The following is a 27,359-nucleotide window of genomic DNA, read 5'->3' on the forward strand; positions in this document are numbered from 1 at the left end:
TAAAGCTGTGTGTTTTGACTTTACGTCTGCCTCCGTGAGTCCTGCTTTTGGGTCTGCCATTTCCTGCCTGCCTTCCCACAGCCATGATAGTTTTCACTGATTCTTTTATTTACAGCATATATTAAGGGGAATATATTCTATATGTGCAACTTCTTCTTTAGCCACAATTTATCCCTGAAGGAAGCACAAACTTGTCACATTGTCATGTAAATTTCCATGTATTCATTTGGTAATTTAGGAAATGTATAAATATTTGAATACTTCATTCTAATCTGCTGCTCAGTTTTTTATGCTGCTGGAATTGCAACTGCTATAACACACAACACACACCAAGAACACCTATTCCAGGGGTAGGCAACTCCAGGCCTCGAGTGCCGGTGTCCTGCAGGTTTTAGATCGCACCCTGGGTTAACACACCTGAATCAGATGATTAGTACATTACCAGGTCTCTGGAGAACTTCAAGAAATGCTGAGGAGTCATTTAGCCCTTTAAATCAGCTGTGATGGATCATGGACACATCTAAAACCTCCAGGACACCGGCACTTGAGGCCTGGAGTTGCCTACCCCTGATTCCCAATCAAATTAGTTTCACTTTAATTTGCTATTTCCAGATCTCCTTCATAAAGCTTTGATATTTAAATGTATTAGGACCCTAATGTACAGTGTTAAATATCCCAATTCTTTGATCTTTGGGCTGAAAGAAGAACAACACTCGGTGTATAAATGTTCAATCAACAATCTCTTTATTCCATACAACACTTTGAGCATAAACATCCGGACAGGAGATGTGGACAGGAGGGTGTCCGCCAGATCTCAAAATGTCTGACCCTTTCTCACATTCTTATAGGTTTAACCCCCCTCCAAAGTCATAAAACCTAAACATCCACATTCTTTCTCTCTCAGCGAGCCTAAGTTATCACCTTGGCTTCCTGTGCAGTATGTTCTGTTTTTTCTAATCACACAAATAAGCCCATGATTCTCTGCAAACTGTATTCTCTTTATAAATCAGCAGTATAAAGGACCATAAACAATGTAATTCATTCACAATAAATCAGAAGTCTAATGTAATACAAATCAGTCTAATAAATCTAATAGTTATCACCTTCTTCTAAGTTGTGAGTATAATGTAACCTAAAACTACATAATGATTTCACAATCTTTAATTAAAGGTATAACGTGGCACAAGATAATATAGTGATCTCACAACCTTTAGAAATAAACAGCAGCATTGGAATGTGGGTGACTGTGGTTCAGGGGGTTGGGAAGCTCCTGTTGTAACCAGAAGGTTGCTGGTTCAATCCCATGCTCTGTCTCTCTGTGTCCTTGGGCAAGACACTTCACCTACTTAGAGATAGCAGCCTTGCTTCTGTCACTCTGCCCCAGGGCAGCTATGGCTACAACTGTAGCTTGCCTCCACCAGTGTGTGAATGTGAGAGTGAATGAATAGTGGAATTGTAAAGTGCTTTGAGGGTCTCAAAAAATGCTGTATAAAATGCAAAGATGTTATTTATTTTACTGCTCTTTGCACTAAATCACACTATTGATTTAGGTTATGCCCCTCAGCAGCCCCTAGTCCCACATGTGGGACTAGTGCAATGTTGCAGAGCAAAAATTAAGAACAAAAAAACACTGGAATAGAATAGGAATAAGATACTGTACACAATAGAATTGAATAAATACATATACCATATACAACAAAATAAAATACAATTGTTACGTTCTGGTCCCGGCAAGTAATCAAACGTAACAAAAAGTTTGCCCCACTCACTTCCCACCCACGCATAAACCACAACAATGACACCTTTTTCAAGTATTTAAGCAGCCATTTATTTTTCATCGGCAGTGAGCAATGCCAAAACAATAAACAAAACTCCCTACAAACAATCCCTACACTTCCCTACACCAAAATAAAAAGAAGCCAAAGCAAAAGACAAGTCACTTACCTAACTATCTAACGAAAAACAGGAGAAAACTTGTTCAATAAAAGAAAACGGCTTCTCACGCCTACTAGGCTGCGACAGTGAAAGTTATACAACAAAAGAACAAAAAGTGACCGCCACTTGTTAACTTATTTACAATTATTTACATGGCAAGGCTAGAGGTACACGTGAATACTCCAGCCTGCACTATAATGACACCACACACAACTCCGTGACCGAGTCAACGGGGTTCCAAAAAGCACTGCCAGGTGACTGTCATCCGGACATTAAGTACTGAAGGTGGTCCATCAATTATCCAGTCCGAAGGTAGGTAGAGACTCCACCCAGATACCTAGCAGCCACGCCCAGGTGTCCACCTCCTAGGAGAGAAAAAAGGGAAAATACCACCAGCCATTCTCCGGTGGGAGGCACAATACCAACAAACACATCACTGGGTCATAACACAATGTTGTCAGAAAAATAGAATTGCACTTTGTGCTATTACACATCTTTGGATGTGTGTGTTTGGTCAGCTGCAAAGTCTTTGTTGTGGAGTCTGACAGCAGTAGGAAGGAAAGACCTTTGAAATCTCTCCGTCCCACATCGTGGGTGCTGCAGCCTGCCACTGGAGGAGCTGCCAATTAACCTGACCTGGTGAGGTGTGGATAAAGGCATACCTGATTCAGGCTTTTGGAAAGGCACACCAGTATTTGCATTAGCTAAATTAGCTGGTACCACAAACTTATTCATGTGATACATTAAAGGGGTGGACCCTGGGCTCACTTTGTGAGGTGATAACCAGCCTCGTGTGACCGTTTATCTTGATCTCCAATGTCAGGGTAAGTGAAACCTGTAACAGATAACTCACTTTATAATATAGGGTCCTGGCATTAAGCAGAAATTAAACAAAAATAGAAACAACAGCGAAAAAAATACAAAACAAAAAATAGAGGCAAGAAAACCTATCCATGAACCTAAAACCATAAGAGGACTCTAAACAACAAACTAAAGGATAACAATCAAACGTGAGGTGTGTAACAATAAACATTAATTCAAAGTCTAAAATACTAAGACTTCCCAACCATATCACTGAATACTTACATGATTGTCTCCAAATAAATGAAAAACTAAATATGTTTTTAGGGGCCTAATTTTCTCAATGACAAGCTGCTGTATGCTCACACTGTGTTTTTACAGTTATAGTATTATATTACATTTCTAAATGGCACTCACATGCTACATCAACAAAACTGAATCTTCATCAGAGATTGTAAACAAAGTCCAGAGTCTGAATCCTGGGTGAACAGGTTCAGAGAATCTGGTTCTGAAGGTGTACATGTGTTTCAGTTTGTTACATGAGACGGCATAGTAAGACAGAGTTCCTGCATGCCAGTCCAGAAACACTCCTAGTTTGGGACAGCCATCAGTGAGTATGTATATTTTTAAGCCATTATGTACTACAAAGTACCAAAAGCCTAGAAGATACCTGCAACTACAACTCCAGGACTTTTCATTGTACCCAAGCTTGCACATGTCACTGTTTCCTTTCCTTTCAAGTTGGCTGTAGCAAACGCCAACAGAAACAACAGCAAGCCAGGAAGCACTCAAGTCTACCTCCCAGTAACAGCGCCCATTCAGCTCCTCTCTGCACAAAACCTGAGGTAACTTACTGAATCTCTCAGGACGGTCAGGATATAACTGTGTCTTTCCTCTTTTTACCTTCTTGTTTCCTTCAGACAGAACGAGTTCACAGTGTGCTGTGTTTGGATCCAGGGTGAGGTTACGGGAATCTGATGGAGAGAACAAGACCTGATCAAATTCGTTATTGATGACGATGTCAGTGACTCCTCCTTAATCTCTGTCCTCAAACCTCAGTGATAGGTTTATCTAGGCACAAACTTATTCCTGGAACAACCAAGACAATCCACTACAATGGCAAAAGCAACACACACAACACCAGAGCTCCTTGTGTGATCTCGTGCACGAGGGAGACTACCGAGACCAAGCCTGTTCCAACCGCTTGAACCCCAGTCACTCATATGACATATGACGTCTTAAACAGGCATACATGTGGACAAAGAGTACCGGTCTGTGTGTACGTGTAGGTATGCGTGTGTGTGTCAAAGGGTGACCCTGTGAAGGCTCCTCAGACCTGTTGGTGCTGGGGAGTCCTGCAGTTCATCTAAACAAAAGGCTCTTATACTTAAACAGATACAGATGTGGTTACTATATCATATTATCAGAAAGAGATGGTACAACCTCTCTCATGACCTTAGGATATGTGTGGTATGCCAGAACACTCAGAAAAAGGAGTGAACGTACTCCTCTTTTTATGGTACACAGAGCCTTTGCAGACTACTAAGGATCAGACCTTCTATCATTATACAATCGATTATATACCTCTAAGCATATATGATTATGTTTGTTAGTACAAATGACAATTCAAAAATATAACCCTAACACTCAGCTTGTCTTCGTAATCTCTGATCCAATGAAGAAATACTTTCAGGAGAACTGAAGGGAAGATCACGATTCTCTCCTGCTAGTCACTAAGATCTTTGTACAAACTTTAACTATGATGATGGATTTAATTTTATATGCATGTTTCTCCCCCTTAAAAACTCTGCTTCACAGTTTACTGCCTTTGATTACAATTCATACTTTTCATCACTGCATCTTATGCGAAAACATGGGATGGTCCTCTTTAACTGTGGAGGTCTGGAAGGAGCAAAAATGACAAAAATATAATATATTTTTTTTATTAAATACAACCAGCATGTATTCAATCTGTCAGTCTTAAAAACTTTTCATGGCGGGTGCCATGCTGAGTGGAGAGGTTCTGTGTTTACATACATGGAGAACCAGCTGCATTTACTTTCTGATATAATTTTCCATTTTTAATTATGCTGCTATAGGTGTAGGCTGCTGGGGGATTCCCATGATGCATTGGGTGATTCTTCTTCACCCTCTATGTGTTAATAGACCTCTCTGCATTTAATTATTGGTTATCATTAATTTCTGGCTCTTTTCCACAGCGTGTCTTTTGGCCTGTCTTTCTCCCCTCACCTCACCCGGTTGCGGGAGATGGCCGCCCCTCCCCAAGCCTGGTTCTGCTGGAGGTTTTTTCCTCTTAACAGGCAGTTTTTCTTTCCCACTGTTGCACATGCTCAGTGGGGTCACCTGATTATAGGGGTTTGCAATGTTGTATTATTGTAGGGTCTTAGCCTACTTAAACTTAAATTGAATTAACCCCAAAGTGACAAAAGGGAAAGTCAGTTATTGATTTTTTACTACCATTGGTCTTTCCTTCACAGTTTCAGATAGATATCAACATTCCAAAATTGATCCTGTGACCAGTTAAAGTTGTAACCAATCACGCTATTGAGGAAAATTTTTTGAACCATTCTTTGGTAGAAGGGAGAAGAAAAAGTGTGAAAGTACTTACACCACATCAGATCACTTCTGTGCCTCACAGTTTCCACATCATTGCCCCTCAGTACTTTGTCATGTTGTACCGTTTCCTGCCGGACTGGATTCTAGTGTTTTCGGTTTGTGGACTCATTTTAGCCTCAGTTGTGGATGTTATATTTGGTCACTTTGGATTTATTTATCTTCTGAAATAGCTTATAGGACCAAATTAGGAACTTAACATCTCCTTCTATTGATGTCAGTGAACCAGCACATGATATTTAACATAATGAAAACACAGATAGACTGCATATAGAAGATGACCATAAATTCTTGGTCAGAAAAGTGATGGCAGTGCTAAAATGATTTAAATCTGCATATTCTTTTAATGGCACGCAGATGGTGTCTCTTCTGCTTGCAAAAAAACATCCAGTTGTTTGTAGTTTTCATTATAGGCTCGAACACTAGTTTCAAGTCAAATTACATCATTAAATGAATTTTGTAAATTTTAGTAATTAGTAGAGTCTTAAAGCAGGATAAAAGAAGGTTCACTGGCTTAGCAGGCATTTTTACAACATAACAGTATTCGTGTTTCCCTTTAGACATCCGACAGAAACTCCATCATAGGTGATCAATATCGCTGGCCAACAATCATCCCCTACTACTTAGAGGACAGCCTGGGTAAGACATTCTGGAAACTCTCATTCACAGCAGTTGTGACTCTATGCACCAAATCATTATGCTTCTCTATTTTATTTTGCACTTTGTAGAGATGAATGCAAAGGGAGTGATCCTGAAGGCTTTTGATCAGTACAGACTGAAGACTTGCATTGATTTCTCGCCGTGGAAAGGAGAGGAGAACTATATCTCTGTTTTTAAAGGCAATGGGTGAGTCAGCCTTCAACCATCTGGTGGCTTGTTAAAGAAACTACAATAACATTTGGTAATCATTCCCATGACCATTCCTTATAAATATGGTTCTAATATATTAAAAAAATATATATATATATATATATTACTATGGTTTATGATACAATGAGCCTGGAAGACTGGAGATCTGTGTGTTTAGAGATTTGTAGATCCAGATTTCTTCCTCTACAGATGCTACTCCTATATTGGCAACCGTCATGTGGGGAAGCAGGAGCTTTCCATTGGTAGTAACTGTGATATTCTGGGAACAGTTGAACATGAGTTCCTGCATGCTCTCGGCTTCTGGCACGAGCAGTCCAGAGCTGACCGTGACGACTACGTCAACATCATTTGGAATCAGATTCAGTCCGGTAAGAGTGACAAGTGTGAATTACACCTCATTTAATCTAGAATTAGATTAGACAACCATTAGGAGTTTGTGTTTCCCTTCTAATGCCTGTTGTCAGAATAATGACAGACAACTGAAATATTGTGTCAAATAAGGGTAATTTCTTCCTGGTATTCCTCAGGTAAAGAGCACAACTTCAACACATATGATGACACAGTGTCCAGCGCACTGGGGGTTCCCTATGACTATAGTTCTGTGATGCACTACAGCAAGACGGCCTTCAAAATCGGCTCAGAGCCGACCATCGTCACAAAGATCCCCCACTTCATTGATGTGATTGGCCAGAGGATGGGGTTCAGTTCTAGTGACCTAACTAAGCTCAACCGCCTCTACAACTGCAGTGAGTCATGACAACTTGTCAGAAATGAATCACATATAGTACAAGAAATGCAGAAACCGTACAGAATATTCAAAGGTGAGGAAGAAAACATTCCACACCACAAAAACTAGTGAGTGCTAATGAACTATTAATGTCATAAATTAAGTGTTAATGGCCTTTTTTTCTTAGAACTATATTTAACCAAATGAAATACTAATCGTGTCATGCAATAAAAATCTCTTTAGTCACTCTAATGTGGATTAGCATGCTAAGCTAACACATTGGACTAGATAAAATCACCTGAAATAGATTATTATTGTATTAAATGGAGCGAAAACTGAAAATATTTTAAGAGGTTGTTGTTTGTGGTGACTCTTTGAGCATTTTCCAACAATTTAGACAATTATGGCAAGGAAATTTAAAATTTACCCATACTCAACCCAAACAAGTTCTGCAAAGTTCATGTGGTAATTTGTGCATAGTGTAGCAGACAAACAGAACTGAAAAACATGAGATTCCAAGTAGGAACTCTAAAGATGTTTAAGCACAGATCATGAAACAAAGCATGAAAGAAACATTTGCTCTTTGTGTTCAGTGTGCAGAGAAAGCATATCTAGCTCATTTTCAGCATTTTCATATCTTCATGTTTTTCTTAAGTCATCATCAGCTGAACATCAAGATGGGAAGAAGCATGAAGATGGGAAACAATATTTAAATTCATAACACATCATGGGTGTTGTTGTAAAACAGTAGATAAAAGTTCTACACGTATATTGAATCTACAGTGACCGATGGCACTTTGAACAAACAATAAATTGAATCAGTTCATTAAAACCAATGTCCAATGATAACCAAGCAGTGCTCCACAGATTAAAGTCTGTCTGGCAGAAAATGATGAGATTATACACTGATAATCTTGGACAATAAACTATAATCAGTCTTCATAGTTTAATAGTAAACCATAGTTTAATCAACAGATTAACTTTCCTCACGCGACACTGTACAGTGTTATGTAGGGGACAGGTGATCGGCGCAGGTGCCGATTTGTTTCCTGTCTTCAGGTCAACACACAGGAGCTCTGGAAGTCTGCGAGTTGCTTTCTAGACCTAGAAGCTTTTTGTACTATTATGATATCATAATATAGCCACATGCTATGGATGGTTGTACTCTTGCTGTTTATCTGCATTATCACAACTTAGTTGTCAGGCTCTTTATCAGCACTTTGTTTCTTTTTAACAGACTTCAATGCAGCCCAATAAAACTTGGATCTGTGATAACACAGCTGAAGAGAGCGGAGCACATCAATAACTCTTGCAAAACAAGTTTCCATAAAATAAAAATATTATACTAGGCAAGGCAAGTTTATTCATATAGCACGATTCAACAACAAGGTGATTCAAAGTGCTTTACAGAGACATTAAAAAACAAAAACAATAAAAAGCATGATTTAAAATTGATTAAAAAAAACAGTAGATAAAATCAGTAGTTAAAATGTAAGTTTTGAAATTTAAGCTTAAAAGTGTGGATTTGGTGCTTTATTCAAATGCAGCTGAGAATAGGTGAGTCTTCAACCTGGATTTAAATAAACTGAGTGTTTCAGCTGATCTGAGGCTTTCTGGGAGTTTGTTCCAGATATATGGAGCATAAAAGCTGAATGCAGCTTCTCTGTGTCTATACTATGATATAATATAATTAGAATATATTGATTATAAAATTATACCAATAAAACCTTAAAGACCTTATATTAAAAGTGTCAGCTTCCTCTCCTTTTTGCAAATTTCTCAATTTTAGCCATCTCTTTTCCTTTAAGTTAAAACGTATTTTTTGTAAAGAGGGGAAATGGCAGTGTTCTGTCTGTAGGACTAGATCGAGCAGTGAAAGTGTGATTGCTTCCTCTCAACAGCCACGTCTTCCACCTTTGTGGACAGCTGTAATTTTGAGGAGGAGAACATCTGCGGGATGATTCAGGGCTCTGGCGATGCAAAGTGGGAGCAGCTTGCTTCAGTGGCTGGAGGACCTCTGACTGATTTCACCAATTTGGGACAATGCAAAGGTAACCATGAATAATCACAAAAATGTGTGTTATTATGCTAAGCCTTCATGGAAGGATCTTTCCATGCACAAAGGGATTCTTAATCCCAACAGTTCTCCCTTAGTTAAACGAATAGTGTGCACTACAAAAACATTTAGTGCACTTTCAAAAACTGGACTCTGGTTTGTGGAGGGTGGGGATGTCTGAAGAGAGTTGTTGAGAGTTCCAAGGAATGATTACCTGGGTGCTCTTATCTGAGTTAAGAGCTACTGCTTTGGTTACATGTATCTGAAAAACAAAGAGAGCCGAGATGATTTACAGCAGTGACCTGTGCAAAGTTCAGACTGGAATCAAGATAAAGGGATTTATTGTTTTCACAAAAACACGCTTAGTTTGTTAGAAAAATAACTTGCAAGTGTTTATACGATAAACTCGGCAAGGATAAAATGCTTCAGTACTGATCTCACTAAAAGAGAGAATCATTCTGTATTTGGTTTTCTATTCGTTAAGTTGAACTACTGCTGTGCTAACAACAAAAAGACAAACCCAGTATCCCACTGCTTTAATACCAGTGGTACATCAAGAGAATAAAAACTGATGCCTGCTAAGAATCTTCAAACCTATATCCTGTTGTTATATAGAGAAAGCAATGAGAAAAATGTTTGTAGGACTTCACAAACAGATTGGAAGGTTTTTCAATGTGAAAGATTTAACACATTCAGAAAATAAAGTACTTTATTGTACCTTTAAGGTGCACAACTGCTTGCTACTGAGGTAGTACCCTCTAGGTACTACTGCTACTGCCTAGTCTGTACAGTACTTGGCAAAATTCTCATGACACTCCTAATTTCTCTATATTTTGATTCCATAATCAAAATAATAATATCAAATAATCTAAATTTGAGTCCATCTTGTGATTTTTAAAGTGGTGTTGAGCAATAATTTTTCATTCTTCCGTCATTGGCTGCTTTTTCACTCAGTTTCAGTTCAGTCCTTCTACATGACCATTGTAAGCAGAATGCTTTGTTGTTTGTTGAACCACTAACCACTGACCTATTATTCATTTAAGCATTAAAAGCACTTAACTAATTTGATGGACTAGTGTTGTGTCTACACAAAACAGAAAATTTAGCAAAGAAACCATTTAAATTGTACCCGTAGGCACTTTGTTACTAGAAGTCTGTTGCAAAAACACATAATTTGTTTCAATTTCTTTAGTCAAACCTAGGAAAAATACTAAAGATAATTAAAGATAATGTTTTTGCACCAAGAAGTTGATTCTCAATTAGCTGATAATTTGGCATATCTCAAGATGTTGAGTCATTAAAAAATCTGAGGAAACTGGGCAAAAGAAAAAGACAAAAGAAGAAGCAGATGCCTTAAAAAGAAGAGAGATGCATCAAGCATCTGTAGTTGTTTGAAATACAGTATTTCAACAATTATTTGTCTTTCACAGGCAATCAGATGACAATTTTGTTTATTTATGACGTTCAAATACACAATGTTGATACTTAATATCACCATTGATTTTTGCTGTCCAGGGAAAGGTTACTTCATGCACTTCAGCACAGCCTCTGCACTACCTGGCGAGCGTGCTTTTCTGGAGAGTCGCTGGCTTTATCCCAAATCTGGAGCCCAGTGTCTGCAGTTCTTCCTCTATAACTCCGGGGCAGACGATGATGTTCTCAACATCTGGGTGAGAGAGTACGACAAGGCCAACCCCAATGGGAAAATGAAGCTCTTCCACAGCATTTCAGGTAAGAAATGACATACAGACCGAGTTGTGATTGTGAAGGTTATTGTTAAAGGTGTGATTTGGAAAGTTCTGAATTTGGTGACACTTAGCGAAAGCATCAATACATTTAACCGAGATTTGTAAAAAGAACAATTAGATTGAGTTTTAAATGAATGAAAAACTTTATACACGGATGTGTTAAAGTTCGGATATAATTGATAAATTAAGAATTAAGATTTGTTCTTCCATCTTTGCAGGAGGTGTCATGGGCTCCTGGGAGCTGCATAACATCAACCTGAACGTGACGCAGAAGGCCCGAGTGGTTTTCGAGGGCGTGAGGGGAATGAATCCATCAAAGGGAGGTTTCTCTTTGGATGACATTAACCTGTCATCCACAAAGTGTCCTCATCACATCTGGCACATCCGTGGCATCAACGAGCTGCTGGCCACCACACCAGCTGGAAAGAGAATGAACAGCCCTCGCTTCGTGTCACCAACAGGTTACACCTTCCAGGTAAATTACTATTTAATATTTATATATCTTTTTAATTGTGTTGCATTAAAAATAACTGGAAACACTTCAAAGTACGGTCCTCCATAATAAATAAAACACTATTTTTGTTTATTTATGACGTTCAAATGCATTTAGTCACTATTTTAGAGCCTGTCTTTTTCAAATGGGAGAGAAACAAAAGGTTTTTGAACCAGTGTACATTAGGTAATGAACGTGGAAACCCTGTGGTAGCTTCATATTGCCCTGCCCTCTTCAGGTAGGTGTTTACCTAAACGGGCAAAGCAGCAATCCAGGGTATATGGCCATCTACTTCCACCTGACCTCAGGCCCCAATGACGACAATCTCAAGTGGCCATGTCCATGGCACCAAGCAACCATGACCTTGATGGATCAGCAGTCCGACATCAGGCAGCACATGAACATGAACCGAATGATCACAACCGACCCTGCGAAGATGTCCTCTGATGGTAAGAAGCAGGGCAACAGGTTAACTGATTATTTGCCAAGTCATTCCGTGTTTTCAGTGAGCTGTTGCGTTTCCATGTTTTCTCTCCAGGTACTGAGTTCTTCTGGGATAATCCCAAGATTGTGGGCTCTAAAATAACTGAGTCTGATGGCAGTTATTACTATCGAGGCCCAGGGTTTGGAACAAGTGGCTTCATCACCCACGACAGACTGAGGAGCAGATACTTCATCAAAGGAGACGACGCCTTCTTCCTCTTCAGTCTGGAAGGTGAGGAAGCTTTTAGACAACAGATGGGAACCACAATGTTTTGATCAGAATTACAATTCTGAGACAAATATTATGACCCACCCCTGTTTGGTTAGCCTTGCCATTTTTGTCTTCCCTCAGATCTATCGGACTTGTTGAAGCCGCAGCCTATGCCTGTCTCTGTCGTCCATGGTGATGAGAGACCGATAAAGGCAGCAGATCAAGCAGCTCCACAGGGAGCTGTCAATAACACCACTGTAGTCATAGCTATCGCTGGATCAGTGGCAGGACTCATGCTGGTGGTTTCCATGCTGATTGTGGGGAAAGCCTGGAGGACGAATAAGATGAAGAGACAGCAGGAGGGGGTGACCATTCATAACATATCTGGATTCGTGGAAGTGAGTACGACTAAAACAGAGTCAGCACATCTTCAGTTGTTACTGTGTCCTTTCTGTGCTGATTAGTCTAAAGAAAATTTGATCAAATCCACATTAAATTTCTTTTTTATTACAGGAGCAACCAAGTAAAGATGCATCACCTCCTTTCTCTACACCGTGATGGGCAGTCAAAGGAAACACGTGACAGTGGCCAGAACAGAAACTACAATATGAGTGAATCAGTGATTTCAGCAATTGTTTAATCAGATTGTCACCAAGTGCAATCGGACTTTGAATTAAATAAAATCTGACAGCATTTGTCTCTATAGCATTTGTCCACTTTCTGACATCAGTTATGTCTTCAGCGCTACAACACAACATCTCAGGGAGTTTTAGAATGTAAAATGACAACATGGAAAATTATAGAGAAATCCACTAGAAGTGGTGGGAAAAATTCCCTCATAGAAGCAGGTGCATGGAAAGCAGCCATCTGCCACAACCGGGAAAGGAAGGAGAAGAGAAGATAAAAGTGATAGACACAAAAAAGCACCACTGGAGCAATGACACAAAGTTAATGACATACAATAGTGGTATATAAAATGGATGGGGAGTGAAACTGGGGCCATGAGTGAAAAGAAGAAAGATATTTAGTGACTTTGAGTCTGTTTTCACAAGACTCCTGGGAGAATCAGGTCAGGATGTTTAGTCATTTATTTTTAATGTTGGACACAACTAATACACATCAGGGGATTATCAGTGTTTTTTTCCCTGGTTCTGAACCCTAACCATCGATGTGTATGCATGTATGCATGTCCATCTAAAATTTAATTTACCTGTGTTTACACTACTGTAAATGCTTTGGTTCAGGTGGTAAGTGCAGAACGCAGGACACATGTCCAACGCTGATGGCTGAGGTGCATCAGTGAAATTAGAATGAGGGAATTACGTAAACCAAAATAAATTACACTAAGGACTGGCTGATGATATGCGTTTTTACCTGAACATTATTCTGGATCCTCCCATTGAGTTGGAGAAATATTTTTGGGGAAAGTAACCTAGGAAAAGGTTTGGGAATCAAAGCATTAGTTTTTAGATTTTCAAAGGTGAATAACCTGGATTTTAAGTTTAACGACACAATTACCTTTAGTCTTAAGAGCTTGAGAAAAAGGCGACTGAACTTCAAGTTGTTGGTTTTTTTTAAGATTTTCACCTCTTATCCACGAGGCATCTTCAGTTCTTAATACAATTACCTCATTACTAATGTACAAGACCTTAGAGGATCTCTAACCAAACCTCATCAATCTGGTAAATGGAATTCCTGAGTTTGAACCATGCTGAGATGGTTTCTCACCATACCTGCTGACTGCAGTTCCAACAGTGACCACTAAGAGGCATTCCACTCCATATTACTGGACAGAATGAACCGCAGAAAAAACACAAATTGACTTTTTATCCCAGTAATGTAATTTATTAAATATCATTTTATACTGGAAATAACAACCATCTTTCATTTTGGACTGTTAAATGAACATTTGTTCTACATATAGGGGTCTTTTTAAGACTTCTGAGAGAAAAAGAGAGAAAATCCCGAGTCCCGAAACACCAGACAGACTGCAGTTTCAAGTCAAGCATTGTTTTTATTGTGATACACTCAAACACAGTGAGTGCCATGGGTTACTGTGATCTGGAAGGCTCTATAGAATGGATTAACACACACAGGTTCACACGTGTTGCATGCATCTCGCATACAGTGACCTTCTTACATTGTGCTTTCTCTAAGCAGATGATCTGTAACAATCAAAAACAATCATCTGTTTTCAGTGACCAGTGGGATATTCAGTAAGAAGGACTCATCACTGAGGACAGAAATCCTCACATCGCTGTGATTTATGAGCAATCAGTCAGTTTTGAGCTTGAAATGGACCCACTGCTCTCTGGAAGATCATCTAACTTTAACATTCAGTAAACTGCTTCTCAAACATAAAATCAACAGGAAGGCCTCAACCAAAAACAAAAGGCAACACTTGTCTTGTGGATTGTCTTTCGACTCTTTAAATGATTACACTAAAAGACCTTTTTTTTTTTTTTTTATTTGTTCGGACTCGAAATGACAACAATTACTGTGCAAGTTCTCTCGCTTCTCACATCATTTGGTTTCACTCAGCTGGTACTCCGGTCTGGATTTGGTATTTCTGAGCCCTCAGAGATTGTGCTGCCTGCTTGGCATTTATACCAAAACCTGATTTTACAACAGTAGTTGGTCAGATATTATAAAGAAAAAGAAAAGAAAACTCAGGTCAGTCCTCTGGGACCTGTTTGTGCAGAAAACACACTTTTAAAGCTGCACTAATCAGTGTCTTTGTTGTCAAATGACAAAGGGTAACGTGAAAGATGTCATAAGGAGTGACTGTCTCCTCAGCTCCAGAGAGCTTTTTTTTCCTTAACCCATGTAGAATTATTGTTTGGATTGAAAATGAAACAATTACTGCAGCTTTAAAAGATTTAAAAAGAAAAATGACAATTATTCACACGAAGAACACTTTTCTAAACACTTTGTCAATATGCAGCATGTTAAATTCAAATTCAGCAAAAAAAACTGAACCAACAGGACATTTCTACTGTTGTAGTGTTCTTGCTCACGTTTAGCTCGCTCATTTCACTGTCAGTTGATGTTTTGTGTAAATGAAGCAGCTGATGTTCTTTATATTTGATCTAATCTTCAGCTTTTATATGCTGTGCTGTAAAGAATTTCAAGATATTCCTTTGATAATGTGCTTTCAATAACAGGACATCATACAACAGTTGTGTTAAAGATTAAACAGCTGGCGGCACTTTTTCATATTCACTCACTCTTCAGCTCTAAACTGACTCCCTGTTTGTCATTTCAAAGGATTTTTCGATTGCCTTTGCAAGCAAGCTGGTATATAGAGCCATATCACCACACACATGCTGATGGAGCAGTATAGTCCCAGCACACATTACACATCACGCCATGCACACAGCTAGAAGGCGTTTAACTTTTTCACTGCTATTTCATCCTCCACACAGGTGTGCACACATATAAGACACTATCTAGATGCACAATAAATGTGCAGTGAAGATAAAGTACACTCTGAAAAAATATATCTTTGATGGCAGAAATATAGAAAATGGACTGACTTAAAGCTGCACCTTGATTCACTAGCAGCTACAAGGAAAACAAACCCAGAATTTAAGTGAAGCAGATGGAATATGCAGAGAACAAATCTCATTTTTTACAACTTAAAAAAGTTGGAAAAGTAAACACTTATGAGCCACGTTTGAATCACAGCATTGGATTTGGGAAGAAGGATGGAAGACTACAAGAGCAGGCAGGATGAAATTGAAAAAAAGGGGGAAAAGAAGGATCAAAATCCTCTGCACACACACTCAAATGCAGGTCAAAAGTGGGACAGCTAACTGGAAGAAAGACAAAGAAAATCATCGCCCACCTCTGAACCCTAATATTTTTAATTTCTCTGCTGAACAACATCATAAAATACTCGAAGGAGCTCTAATGCCACAAACACACACAGAGAACCAGATACTTCAAACACTAATGCATTCGCACATAAAGTAGTGTGCATTAGTGCTGCAACAAGCAGTCGTATAAATGAAGAAAATAAATTTATAATCAACAACCTTAACTGAGTGCCTAAGAAGTCTATCAAGACAAAATAATGGATTTAAGTCTTAAGTGAGAAGCTGCCTCAGAGACAAGATAGAGATATAAGCCTCAGAGGGCGTAAACAGGAGGCGTAACAACACCGTGGATATTCTGATTTGCTCACACTTTGCTCTATTCTGAGTGATAAAAGTACATAAATGCAGTTCCTATCTGCAGGGTTTCAAAAATGCAGCCAGACAACCATCTGTGGATAACTTTCAGGCCAGCGTACGTTTTCAGTTGCTCGAGTTGCTGCGAGTGCCAGCAGCATGAGGCGGCGCTGAGCGTCTTTTCTGCCTTGAGCAAAGAAAATTGTTTTTTTAAACTAATATATTAAAAAACAAAAGTCTAAATAAACTTTACCCAATCTCAAAATGTAAAGCTGGACTGTGGCAGACAATCAAGGTCTTTCTAAACACAAAGCTTATTAAGCTTATGATTGCTCATAGAGTACTGGAGTTTTAAATTTGATGCACTGGTAGCAACGTGTTTTATGCCTATCCAGCAATAACTGGCTTGCCGAAACTGAACAGTTAAGCAACCACAGTAATGCAGAGAGAGTAGAGGAAAGTGGAAAAACCCTAGGAAACTTCCAAGAAGAGTTTCTGATGATGTGTCTAAAAACAATCATGGTCAGCATGCGTTAACAGTGTTGATGAAATGACTTCCACTGCCAGAGACAAAGCTCCACACTGCACGTTTACCTAAAGAAAATCATAAACAAACTCAAAAAACATTGTTTCTGCATCATAGAGCTCACATCACCATCAGCAAACACCTTAAAAAAAACTGCAACCTGAATAAATATTCCACTCAAACATTTAAAACTGCCAAAGGATTCCCCCCACGTCTTTCTCTCACAGCTCTGTGGAAGCATTTTCTTTTTATATTCATGCTTCCAGTGAAATAAAGAGCAGCACTGGACTCAGACATTCAGGTAACAAACGCTTCATAAAATCAACGAGTATTTCTATTCGTTTATAAAAGCCAGCTGGTCACATTATCATTTTGAAGGTGCAGCCACAGACAGACCTGCTTTGCCCTTTTCACTATAAACTACTAACAGTAAAAACCACAACTCAACTCAACTGATTATATACGACAAAAACATATGAAACTAACCATGTTGCAGCGCTTTAACGACAACAGTGTGGATTCATGTTCTGTTCTTTTTCAGTCGAACATCTTTAACTTCCTCTCTGTGCTTCTCTGGTTTATTGTGTGTTGTGGCTGGCAGTCCAAAAGAAACTGTGGATGGCCCCAGTCGTATTCATGAGTAGTGAAACCACCCTTACAGCCCATTTTAGGTGGAGAATAGCTTACTATTTTCCACATAAACAAGGAATTCATTCACAATATTCAATCTCTCCTTGTAACACCTTGTAAGCCAATTAATTAATCTGACTGGGTGAGTAGATGTGGGGTGTTTTTTTATTTATCCCTGTTTTACAGTTACATAATGTGCTTACATGCCACAGATCTACAACCTGCTTTACCATGAAGTGGTTGGAAGGACTCAAGTTTTAAAAATCAAGATTTCAGGGCAGCGATGCTCTCAGCTCTCAACTCAACAGAGATGCTCTCAACTTTGGAATTCACATTTCAGGCAAAAACATAAAGTTTGTAGAAAAATACATCTTTAGACTTTTCCAAGGATAACACTGCTGTTTCTCTTTCAGTTTATATTTTAAGTATAATCCAAATGAAATTGGATTATATTTAAAAAAAAAAAAAAAAAAAAAAAAAAAAAAAAAGGAGTATAAATGCATAAACTTATTCTCCTCATCGACGTCACCATCTGGTTTCTATCACGTTTTTATGTTTCAGCAGCATACCCAGCTGCTGCTTTTCACACACCAGACTTTAAAGAAGACTTATTACGCCAGCTCAATATCATTATGACTGGACTCCAATACAGTGACTGCATGTTTCACTCTTCAGAATAACTCCTTTTACCACATACTGAGCCTTACTCTTCAGTCCACCCTGTCTGAAACAAATTGTTTCCTCTCCCTTGGAGCCAGATTTCTTCTGACTAGCAAACCCTCACAAAACACAAGATATATTATGGAAATCTGCCCTCAGCGGCAGAAAACAAGGAAAAGCATAATGGGTCAACTGTAAGGGTAACTTTGAGCAAAAAAACAAAACAAAAAACCTTTGTTCAGTTTAATATAATCAAAGGTGCTTTGTTGCTAGCTGTTGCTAGTTCAACAGTAACCACCCATGTTTCTAAGAGCTCCGGTTCTAGAAGTGAATATCCCATCCCTTTTCTCCATTGATGTGGACTGGTTCGCATATAGCGCTTTTCTACTCTAAGGACTCAAAGCACTTTACATGTTGTTGTTCAGAAAGTTAAAGAGTTTTAAGCCTGTTACGGCCCTAGCTGGGCCTTCTGATACTGCCCTTGTGTGGGCGTGGTGTTTTTCTCCGCCTCCTCCTCTCTTGCTCCACCCCTCTGTCTCTCTCTTGCTCTTCTCTCTCCCCAGGACACAGCTGCTGCTCATTGGACTCATTTACCACCTGGGCCCAGTCAGCAATCACCTCTCTGGGGTCATATAAGCTGGGGATGAGCCGTGAGCAGGGTGGGGTGTTCTTGGTGTGTAGTTATCCTGCCTGAAGTGTGGAGTTGAGGAAATAGTATAGCTGCTTTACGTGAGTAGTGTGGGCTTGTGGGCCTCGGCGGCAGTAAAGCTAGCTGCTACTAGTGATAGGGTGAGCTTGTGGGCCCCTGGAAGTGCCTCCTCGTGGTGTGGAGTTTTTGTTTGGTTGTTGTGTTCTTTGTTGTTGCAACCTTTGTTTTTCCTTTTTTCAAGTGTTATTAGTAGAACGGCGTTGCCGGCTCTTTATGTTAAGATTATCTATAATAAAGACTATTTTATTTACTAAAAACACCTGCCTGTTTTCCTTTCATTCTGTTCTGGACTCATTGGTTACTCCTCCCCTCACTCGCATGTCTAGACCCCTTCGGGGGGGGGGGGGACGTAACAAAGCCTCAAACCAAGCCAACCAGCTACGAGGTGAATCATAAAAAAAAAAAAAACAAAAAAAAAAAAAAAAAAAAGATTTTTGGTTAAAAACAATAAAGGGAAAAAAGCAAAAGGTACAATAATATGCGCATAAGTTATTTTTAACGGAGAAGGAACTAGACAACCCACAATGCACTGCACACCCCAGATTCCAGAGGAAACAACTTTCAGCCTTCTTGAATTTAATCGTGTTCCCCATCATAGTGTTGTAAAATAATAGCTGTCAATATATTTTGTAGTTGATGTTTGCGTATGTAGTAAAGTAGAAGTTCTCAATAGAGTAAAGGGCTTTGTTCCTGACTGGAATCACTGTTTGTGGCTTTTCCATTTCAAGAAGGATTCAAGTCAGAATTTGAGGATTTAGGCCGTGATTGTGGGTGAAGTAGTTCCTTTTCCATTTTACTCTACTATGAATAAAATGCTTTTTTTGTTAAAACAAGGTTGCTATCTGCTTTCTACAGGAGCACACAGCACTGCTTCATAATGTTGTCGCCTGTAGCCAGTCTGCTTTGGATGGTTACAAAATTACAGCTCACGATCAAAATCAACATGAAGAATATAACGGGAATTTCACTTCTAGAATCTTGCAGTATTAGCATTAGTGTTTACCGCAGCTAACACCTGCACTGTCAAATGTAGCTTCGAGCTTTTGATTAATAGCTACTTAGGCTATAAGAAGAAAAATTAGCAGTGAGCAACTAATGAAGGAATAGAGAAAAATGATTTGTTCCAGGTTATTGTTGGTAACAGTCCACTTTAATTTGTGTGGACACTAAAACTGCTGGAAGGTTATTTCATAAGGCATCAGCAAAGGCTTTAGCTATAAGCACATGCCGCTGTAGCACAATCAGCTGTCATAGCAGCATTTTGGTTAGTTAGCTAGCCTGTGAATGTCATAGGGCACTTGTGTAGAAATTGTCTGATGTTTCAAAATACTTTCAGAGAGGTCTTGGTGTTTACTATAAACCCAGTAATGGAAAAGAATAAAACCAAGAAAACAAAAAACACATTCCACTGCAAAAACACCAAAACCTGCTGCTAAAAGATGCAAAATATTAACTTTGTTGGCTCCAGGAAATCTTTATCTCAAGGCTACATGTTTTGTTTTGATTTCTTTTTTTTCCCTCATCATGCAAAAAGCAGCATTTCAAGAAACTGGCTTTAGTATGAAAAGTACTAACTACCACAGGACGATGATGCTACAACACTGGGCTGGCAGTGTACAATCAATCACCTGGATCATGCACCAACACACTGGAAGCTTGTCGTATATTAAACCTTATCTAGTTAGTACAGTAGCCTTCACCTTGCAACAGTACTGCACAGCCTTTAAAGCCACAATGTGCAAGATTTAAAAACAGTGATGACAGCAACACGGACTGTACCAACTCAAGATTGTCTTAAAAAAAAAAAAAAAGTCCTAATTAAAGAGGCTACAAATATCCTCCAGGTAGTGGCTTTACACCACTTGATCAGGGTAATCTCCAATGTCCCACTGCACACATCTGCATCCAATATCTGGTTAATGCTTTGGCTCCGGACTACAAAATTACGAGGTAAACGGAACACATCACTGGCTCAAGTTAGAGGAAGTTAGAAAACATTTTCGCCTCTGCTGGAACCTTTTTTTGTTCACAGGCTTATTTACCTACTAGTTCTTCAGTTTTATCTCTTAATTTTCTTGCTTGTGTGCTGCAGTGAAAAAAAACAACAACTATGCTTACTGCATGTTTTTCTGAAAGGTTTCACACACAATGAAAATAATCAAAATAGATAATAGAGCACATTGGCTTTAAATGAAAGGCTACGACGCATAAGGCTACAGGAGAGGGTGCAGAGACCCCTCGGCTTGCTCAGATAATGGCAGTGAGTTAGTGAGTGAAAACTACCAGCTAGTGGAAGCATTAGTCAAACAATATCTCCCTGAAAACAGGCAGAAGACACCTGGATATTCCCCTGGTACCATGTCATTTCCTCTAAAATGTTTAACCTAAAAAGATATATAAATAGGCAATATTAACAGAATGCTTTCACCACAGTAAATTTTCACTTTGAAGGGGTGTGATTCTCAGGGTGTTTTTGTCATTAGTTTTGAGTTTGATGCATAAAACTCCCTTTAAATTACTACTTAACATCTGCTACATGTTTTTAGCAGCATTCTGTATAAAGCTGATGAAATAAAGTCTCTATCGATATATTTATCAAGTGAGATGTCCTTTAGAAGTTTTTAAATGCAGCTGTAATTTTTCATCTTGCAACTCTGATGGGAGGTTTTATGAGTGAATGAAAGTGATACGGAAGCTCGAACAGGCACTGCGGTCCCCAGAACGCAGGCCTCTGGCTAACAGATATTAAATGAGACAGATCTAGTATATATTAAAGCACTGGATGGATAAAAAGAGCACACAGACTGAAGGCGGAGGCTCACCACAGCTCAGTTTGCACTCTGCATGAAACACAGATTTGCTGTAGAAAACTGCATGGAGAACTACACTCACTCATATCTGAAAGAGCTTAAACTGCAGGGCAGCTACTCATTGGTGACCTTTGCAGTTGTGTTTTTAACATGCAAACTATGCTGAGGTGTAAATTGAGGATTTAAAAGTTCACTGGACAGTCTGATAGAGGTAACCTCTTTTATAGGCGCTCAGAGGGTAGAAGGTAGCCACGACAAACTTCCCATCGAAGGTGCGGCCTGTCAGCAGCCTCTGAGCCTCTTTGCAGTCGCTGGAGTTGGCATACTCCACAAACACCTGTGGACAGAAGGGAAATGAAGATTTAGTGGGTGCATTTGTTTGCATTTCACAGCTATGCTGAACACATGCTTTCAACTCATTTAGATAATGAGCTGCAAACAATTTTCCTTTATAAAACATCTGATTTAATGGGACTTCATGTTTAAATAAAGGTAAATAAATTTAAAATAAATGTGTCATCATTTTCTGCTGTAATGACTGCATTATTAATCAATCTTCTGAACTGCATTTATAGATATACATTTATATACAGTGAGACGAAAAGTCTGCAAATAAACAAAAGATCGGTCATGTTTTAATATAAACCTGCAGCAGCAAAGGAAGTGTGAACTGTAATGTTTTCTTTCAAGGCTTCTCTTAATAAAATACAGCAACTGTAAAATGACGGAAGATTAAAACCCTCTCAGATTTCAATTCATTTGAAAGGTATGAAAAAGCTGTATTTGTTTAGAAGGAAAGTTTAAAAAGCAGCTTTAGAAGGACAAAAAGACTCACCTGTCCTTTCCCTGGATTTTCCTTGGGGATGAGCAGAGAAACCACGGATCCGTACTTCTGGCATTCCTCTTTCATGTCCTCCAGGATATCTGGGAATGACAATCCGACATTTTTACTTAACTGAGGCAAGCGATGGATTAATAAAGCTTCGAGAAATCAGTGAAGGATAGAAGCAACACAAAAATATGGAAAAAAACAAAGTAAAAATCATGCTGTTGTACCTTCATATTCATCCTCATTGTGCAGGTGGCTGTCATCGATTAGGTTGAGCAGACGCAGAACAGGAGAAGGCAGCAGAACCAGATCGTCAATGTGAGGTGCTGTTACACACAGACACACACACACACACCTAAGTATAACACACCAGAGAGTTGTGTTTATCTTGGTGAATGTCTCAAATATTGACACTTACCAAAGGGAATACTGAAGAATGGGCTCAGCAGGGCAGTTTCAGCTGAGCATCTTTGTTTTGGATCAGTGACAAGCATGCTGCAGACACAAAGTAACATGAGTCAACAACCAGAGCCATCATGATAAGACTTCACTGTTTAGTGGATGATTCTTTACCTTTTAATAAGGTCTCTGAGGTGATAGACGGGGATGGCAGGGCATGCCAGGCTGTTGTTGGCAAAGACATGGTCTACAATGGCAGCGCTGTTATCCTGCAGGGCAGAAAACCATACTGTGTAAGCTCATGTCTTTCTATTGCACCAAAGGTCTGTGTTATTAGATTTTTCTTTGCTTAAAACTTGGAGAGCTTTGCCATACCTTCCACTCTTGCGAGCGGACGGTGTCTTTGAGTTTGATTCCTGAGAACATCTCCAGCAGGATGATGCCCAGGCTCCACAGGTCGACGGCGGCCGTGCAGCCCGAGTCTCCCTCCATTTCCACCCCCGCCTGAGCCAGGCTGTTCTGAAGCTCAGCCTCCGGTGCGCGGTACCCGTCTGTCTGGATGTACTTGACATCCTGCAAGATAAGGATGTCGTAATTTCACAAACAGAGCTATCCCTGATCCTCTTTTACTAACATTCAGATCTAAATACACACTATTTTATCTTTAGCTAACATAAAAACAAAATGAGCACAAAACATTTGTTCTAGTCATCTCTATTAAGTGCATTTATTTCTTTTCAAATAATGTGCTCTAAATGCATTTGATACAGACTGATTCATAAAAGCTTAAACTCAATCGCTAGTTGGTTCAGCTCCAACCAAGAAGACAAACAGAGAGCCTTGTGTTAAGAAGTTCTGTCAATAAGAGGAAAAACTCTCAATGCCTTCATAAGGTGAAGCTTGGAATAACAACAGCTGCTTTATCTCCAAATTGCTCAGGCTCTCTCATGGTCTGCTTTCAGCAGCCCGCTACTGGCTGTCAGCTTTCTTTCGTCTGCCCTAAGTCTGCCACGCAAAGTCTCCCGAGGTATCCATGTCTTCTAACACCTAGACCTCTCTTTAGTCTCATCTGCACCTGCAGACATCCTGCAACAACGGCAGGAAACCACAGACTAGCTTCCATCGCAAACTGGTCAAAACCCACCTAATCAGTGCCAAACTCACTATTGAATGAACCTGTATCTTCCACCACATCCACCTTTTTCTGGATTTTTAAAAAAATCTGTTGAACAATATTTAAAGTTAAAGAAAATCTCCTGTAAAAAAACACATCTTTAACTTCAGTCATTGCATCATGTTTTTTTAATGTTAGGGAATAAATTGTTGAGCTTAAAATATTGAGAATAATAACAAAAACCCACCTGGTTTCCCTGTTTGAAGCTGAGGCCAAAGTCAATGAGCTTGAAGGACTCGTCATCAGCGCTCCAGAGGATGTTGCGTGGTTTGAGGTCTGCGTGGACGTAGCCTTCTTTGTGAAGGAAGGCGAGAGCCTCGAGGATGTCTCTGGCACAGTGCTGGACAAGCCACATGGAGTGGCCCTGCTGGGCTCTAAACAAATGTTGAACTAGGATGTTACACAGCTCACATCCTCTTAGCAATAACAAAATCTAACATTATTTATTATATAACATGATCACTGGTCCAGATGCTGTTTATATTGTTAAAAATCTTGTATTACATCTGGAAAAAAAAAAGGAAAACTGAACAATCTTCACTCCCAACAACTGATAAATAGTGCTGTCAAACTATCCCACAATACGTCACTTTATGTTGTAGTACAGCCACAATACATGCAGCATATTTGTTTGACCAGCAGATGGCATTATGTGCTGCTTGAATGAGGTTTTGACACAGTACACGAGTATGGCAAAACATGAAGCCTTCTCTTCATGCTTTAGGAAAAGAAAACTATGTTACTGTCCAATGTATTTAGAAGGTAATAAAAGATTTAACGCATAACGTTGCAAAAGTCTGTAATGTAAATATAGAAACTACTGCCATGAGAAATGCCACCAACTTTTGACAGTTTAAGTTGAAAAGTAGACATGTACAAATCAAAATCATAAAATTTTGTCATTTGCAGAGACTATTGACAGTGTCAGGATGGTGGGGAAATGCAAATGAAACATGGTAAGGATTTGAATCTGCCATAGACAGAGTAATGGGATTGGCTTGGTTGTGCCTCGGTCCTATGTAGAGCTTTGCAGACAACTGTCTACATGTGATAGCTGTCACCAGGGGTTACTGTCATATGTGGAACAACTATTCCTGTTTGTGCCGCCCCCCAGAAGACTGAGAAGAAGTCATACCATACAAAGAACTTCTTTGTAATGAAATAAAATTCGAACATGCAGCTACTGCCTGAGGTTCTCAGGCTGCTATTTTAACCTTTGATTATTTTTCCCCCACTTCTTTCACTTTGTTAACTTCACTGGTGCTCTCATCTGTTCCAGTTCAGCTTTCAACCAATCAGCATTCTATCTATTCACAGTTTCATCCATACTGCCTACGAGCTATGGCTTCTTTTAATCACTACTCCACACAATAGTGATATCACCTCACTTACCTTACACCTTGGGTACTACTGTTGCGCCTCACCAGCAGCTCAGACACACTGACATCCAGGAGCTCCAGCAAAAGACAGCGTGTGGTCACACCCATAGAGCTGTGGTTGGTAAACACTCCATACAGTGTGACTGAGAAACAAAAGGGGGAAAAGAATGCATCGTTACACACATGGTGAGAATTATATTACTTAGAACTTCATTGAGGTTTTCAACAAAAACAGTGCAATGCCAGCAGAAAGACATACCAGTATAAGACCATCTTGCTGATCTGTACAGACATGATCCCCATGACATAAATGGATTATTACAATCCACTGAAGTTAAGCTCTCACAACAACTTTTAAGAACTACTTAAGGCCAGATGAAGGTGTTGAAGACTAGCATGTTACTAGATATGAGTTCATGAGTTATTATAAAGGAAATAAACAAACTAGGGTGGGGACAAATCAGATGACTGGGTTTTCTAAGCAAATACTGCAAAAATAGGCAGTGATTTTCTAATACATTTGACATTTATTGGTTAAAAAATGCTTCCTATTAAGCTTTTCCGCTGTTGTAGATCCACTCTGATCTCTTATACACATGTACTGTTGAAATGGCAGTTTTTCAGATATGTGAGGTTGTTCTACGTCTGCTTTGTAAACGAATGATTAGGTAGGTTGTGCTTCTATACAGGAAAAGAAAAGTAGTTTGTTATGCAACTGTTTTAATGGTTCACATGAGAGCAAACGTTTTACACAAGTGAAATAAGGCTTTTACCGATGTTTTTATGTCCCTGGATGTCTTCCAGCACGGACCTCTCCTTGTGATACCCGTAATCTCCTCCCTGAGTGTCGGCTTGAAACTCCTTCACAGCTGCAGTGGCTCTGCCCGAACTGACCCGGTACACCGAGGCCGAGACTCCCTGGCCGAGACGCGACTGGACGGTCCAAAGCTCGCCGAAGATCTCAAACAGCACCGGCTTCATGCTCTGGTCTACGCCGCCCTGTGGGGGCAGGATGCTGTCCGGGTGCGGGGCCTGTACCTTTGCGCTGGGCTCGGAGGAGCCGCAGTGAGCCATTAAGGGAGGGGGGAAAGTAGGAGAGGAGCCAGCTAGATGACTGGTGGCAGCAGCTGCAGGATCATTGCAAAGACGACTGTACCGGGACGCGTCAACAGCAGCGAGAACACTCTCTGACTAAGCCTACGTCAGTGTTCAAACTAACCCGAAAGCAATATCCGAGCATATCAGACGACAGTTTTCTACCCGAGACGGCCAAAGTAAGTTCAAGCCAGTCAGCTGACAGAAAGTGAGCTAACTTATCTCCAAACTAGCCATTGAGTTTGAGCACAGAGATAAACCGCCGCCACAGCGCATGGGCTGAAGCTTCCCCCATAATGCACCGGACAATATTAAAGCGTAAGAAGTTATAACAATAACTTCAGAAATGTTATCCGCTACTGCAGCGAAGTTCAACTTGAGTTGTAAACTCAGGTTGTTGATATTGATCTTACTTCCGTTTCTACCACCCTCCTTCCTTGTTGGTGGTGCATGTTTTTCCAGCACTCTGCCCCCTACCGGTAGGGAGTGTACATACACTATTTCAGATTAAACAAATATATGATGGTTAACTAAAATTAAACTATAAGCTAAAACGTAGTTTGAAAAAAAAAAACCCCAAAAACTAATATTTAACCGTTTTTTTTAGTCATCACAGGCTACATCTGTCTCCATTTCACTCTATCCCTAACACCCCCCTCTGTCACACCAACACTCTGTATGTCCTGTGTAAATACCTCCACGGGTCTCCTCTGAGGTCTTCTTTTCCTTCTGTCTGGCAGCTCAGTATTTAACATCCTCTGTCCATTGTATCCGCTACCCCTCCTCTGCACATGACTCTCTAACTTTGTCTCCAAATTGCTCAGCCTCAACTGTCTCTCGAATGTACTCACAGGACTGTGTAATCCTGTCCCTCCTGATCACGCCTAAGAAAAGCAGGTGAACTGTGGGGCTGTATGAGCAGGGCAAACCCACATTTGACACACCTGCGTCCCAGGTGGATGTGTCCACACAAAGCCCACAGCAGTTTTGTCTTTTGGGGCACCCATATGCCCCAAAA

The 27,359-nt window shown here is 39.8% G+C and overlaps 2 protein-coding genes across 4 annotated transcripts in view; one reads left to right on the forward strand and one right to left on the reverse strand.

The window, feature by feature from the left end:
• The window catches only part of LOC120738656 (meprin A subunit beta-like), a 14,074-nt gene extending 1,525 nt beyond the window's left edge, over window positions 1-12,549 (forward strand). For all 3 annotated transcript variants that reach the window (XM_040040014.1, XM_040040016.1, XM_040040015.1), the window contains 11 exons: window positions 5,931-6,009; window positions 6,099-6,216; window positions 6,430-6,608; window positions 6,768-6,986; window positions 8,869-9,018; window positions 10,539-10,754; window positions 10,990-11,246; window positions 11,503-11,713; window positions 11,803-11,979; window positions 12,100-12,356; window positions 12,472-12,549. In XM_040040014.1, the coding sequence (XP_039895948.1) occupies window positions 5,931-6,009; window positions 6,099-6,216; window positions 6,430-6,608; window positions 6,768-6,986; window positions 8,869-9,018; window positions 10,539-10,754; window positions 10,990-11,246; window positions 11,503-11,713; window positions 11,803-11,979; window positions 12,100-12,356; window positions 12,472-12,516 (1,908 nt within the window). In that variant the 3' untranslated portion in view covers window positions 12,517-12,549. The remainder of the gene's footprint in view (window positions 1-5,930; window positions 6,010-6,098; window positions 6,217-6,429; window positions 6,609-6,767; window positions 6,987-8,868; window positions 9,019-10,538; window positions 10,755-10,989; window positions 11,247-11,502; window positions 11,714-11,802; window positions 11,980-12,099; window positions 12,357-12,471) is intronic.
• Window positions 12,550-13,534: 985 nt separating this feature from the next.
• Window positions 13,535-27,343, reverse strand: uhmk1 (U2AF homology motif (UHM) kinase 1). Its single transcript, XM_040040018.1, has 9 exons — window positions 26,020-27,343; window positions 25,260-25,389; window positions 24,055-24,241; window positions 23,069-23,266; window positions 22,868-22,962; window positions 22,713-22,789; window positions 22,522-22,620; window positions 22,301-22,389; window positions 13,535-21,802 (listed from the first exon to the last, which is right to left on the reverse strand). The coding sequence occupies exons 1-9, from the start codon at window positions 26,318-26,320 to the stop codon at window positions 21,656-21,658; spliced, it is 1,323 nt and encodes a 440-aa protein (XP_039895952.1). The 5' UTR covers window positions 26,321-27,343; the 3' UTR covers window positions 13,535-21,655.
• Between the last annotated feature and the right edge of the window lie 16 nt (window positions 27,344-27,359).

The sequence above is a fragment of the Simochromis diagramma genome, unplaced genomic scaffold (genome assembly GCF_900408965.1).
Source record: "Simochromis diagramma unplaced genomic scaffold, fSimDia1.1 OVJJ01000026.1, whole genome shotgun sequence".
NCBI lineage: Eukaryota > Metazoa > Chordata > Actinopteri > Cichliformes > Cichlidae > Simochromis > Simochromis diagramma.

Excerpts from the sequence above, each read along its gene's own strand:
- uhmk1 (XM_040040018.1), bottom strand. The coding sequence starts at position 26,320 with ATGGCTCACTGCGGCTCCTCCGAGCCCAGCGCAAAGGTACAGGCCCCG. Across the intron at positions 23,267-24,054 it reads GCTTCAAACAGGGAAACCAG|GATGTCAAGTACATCCAGAC; the intron begins GTGGGTTTTTGT and ends CTTATCTTGCAG. Across the intron at positions 22,963-23,068 it reads TCCGCTCGCAAGAGTGGAAG|GATAACAGCGCTGCCATTGT; the intron begins GTATGGCAAAGC and ends TCTGCCCTGCAG.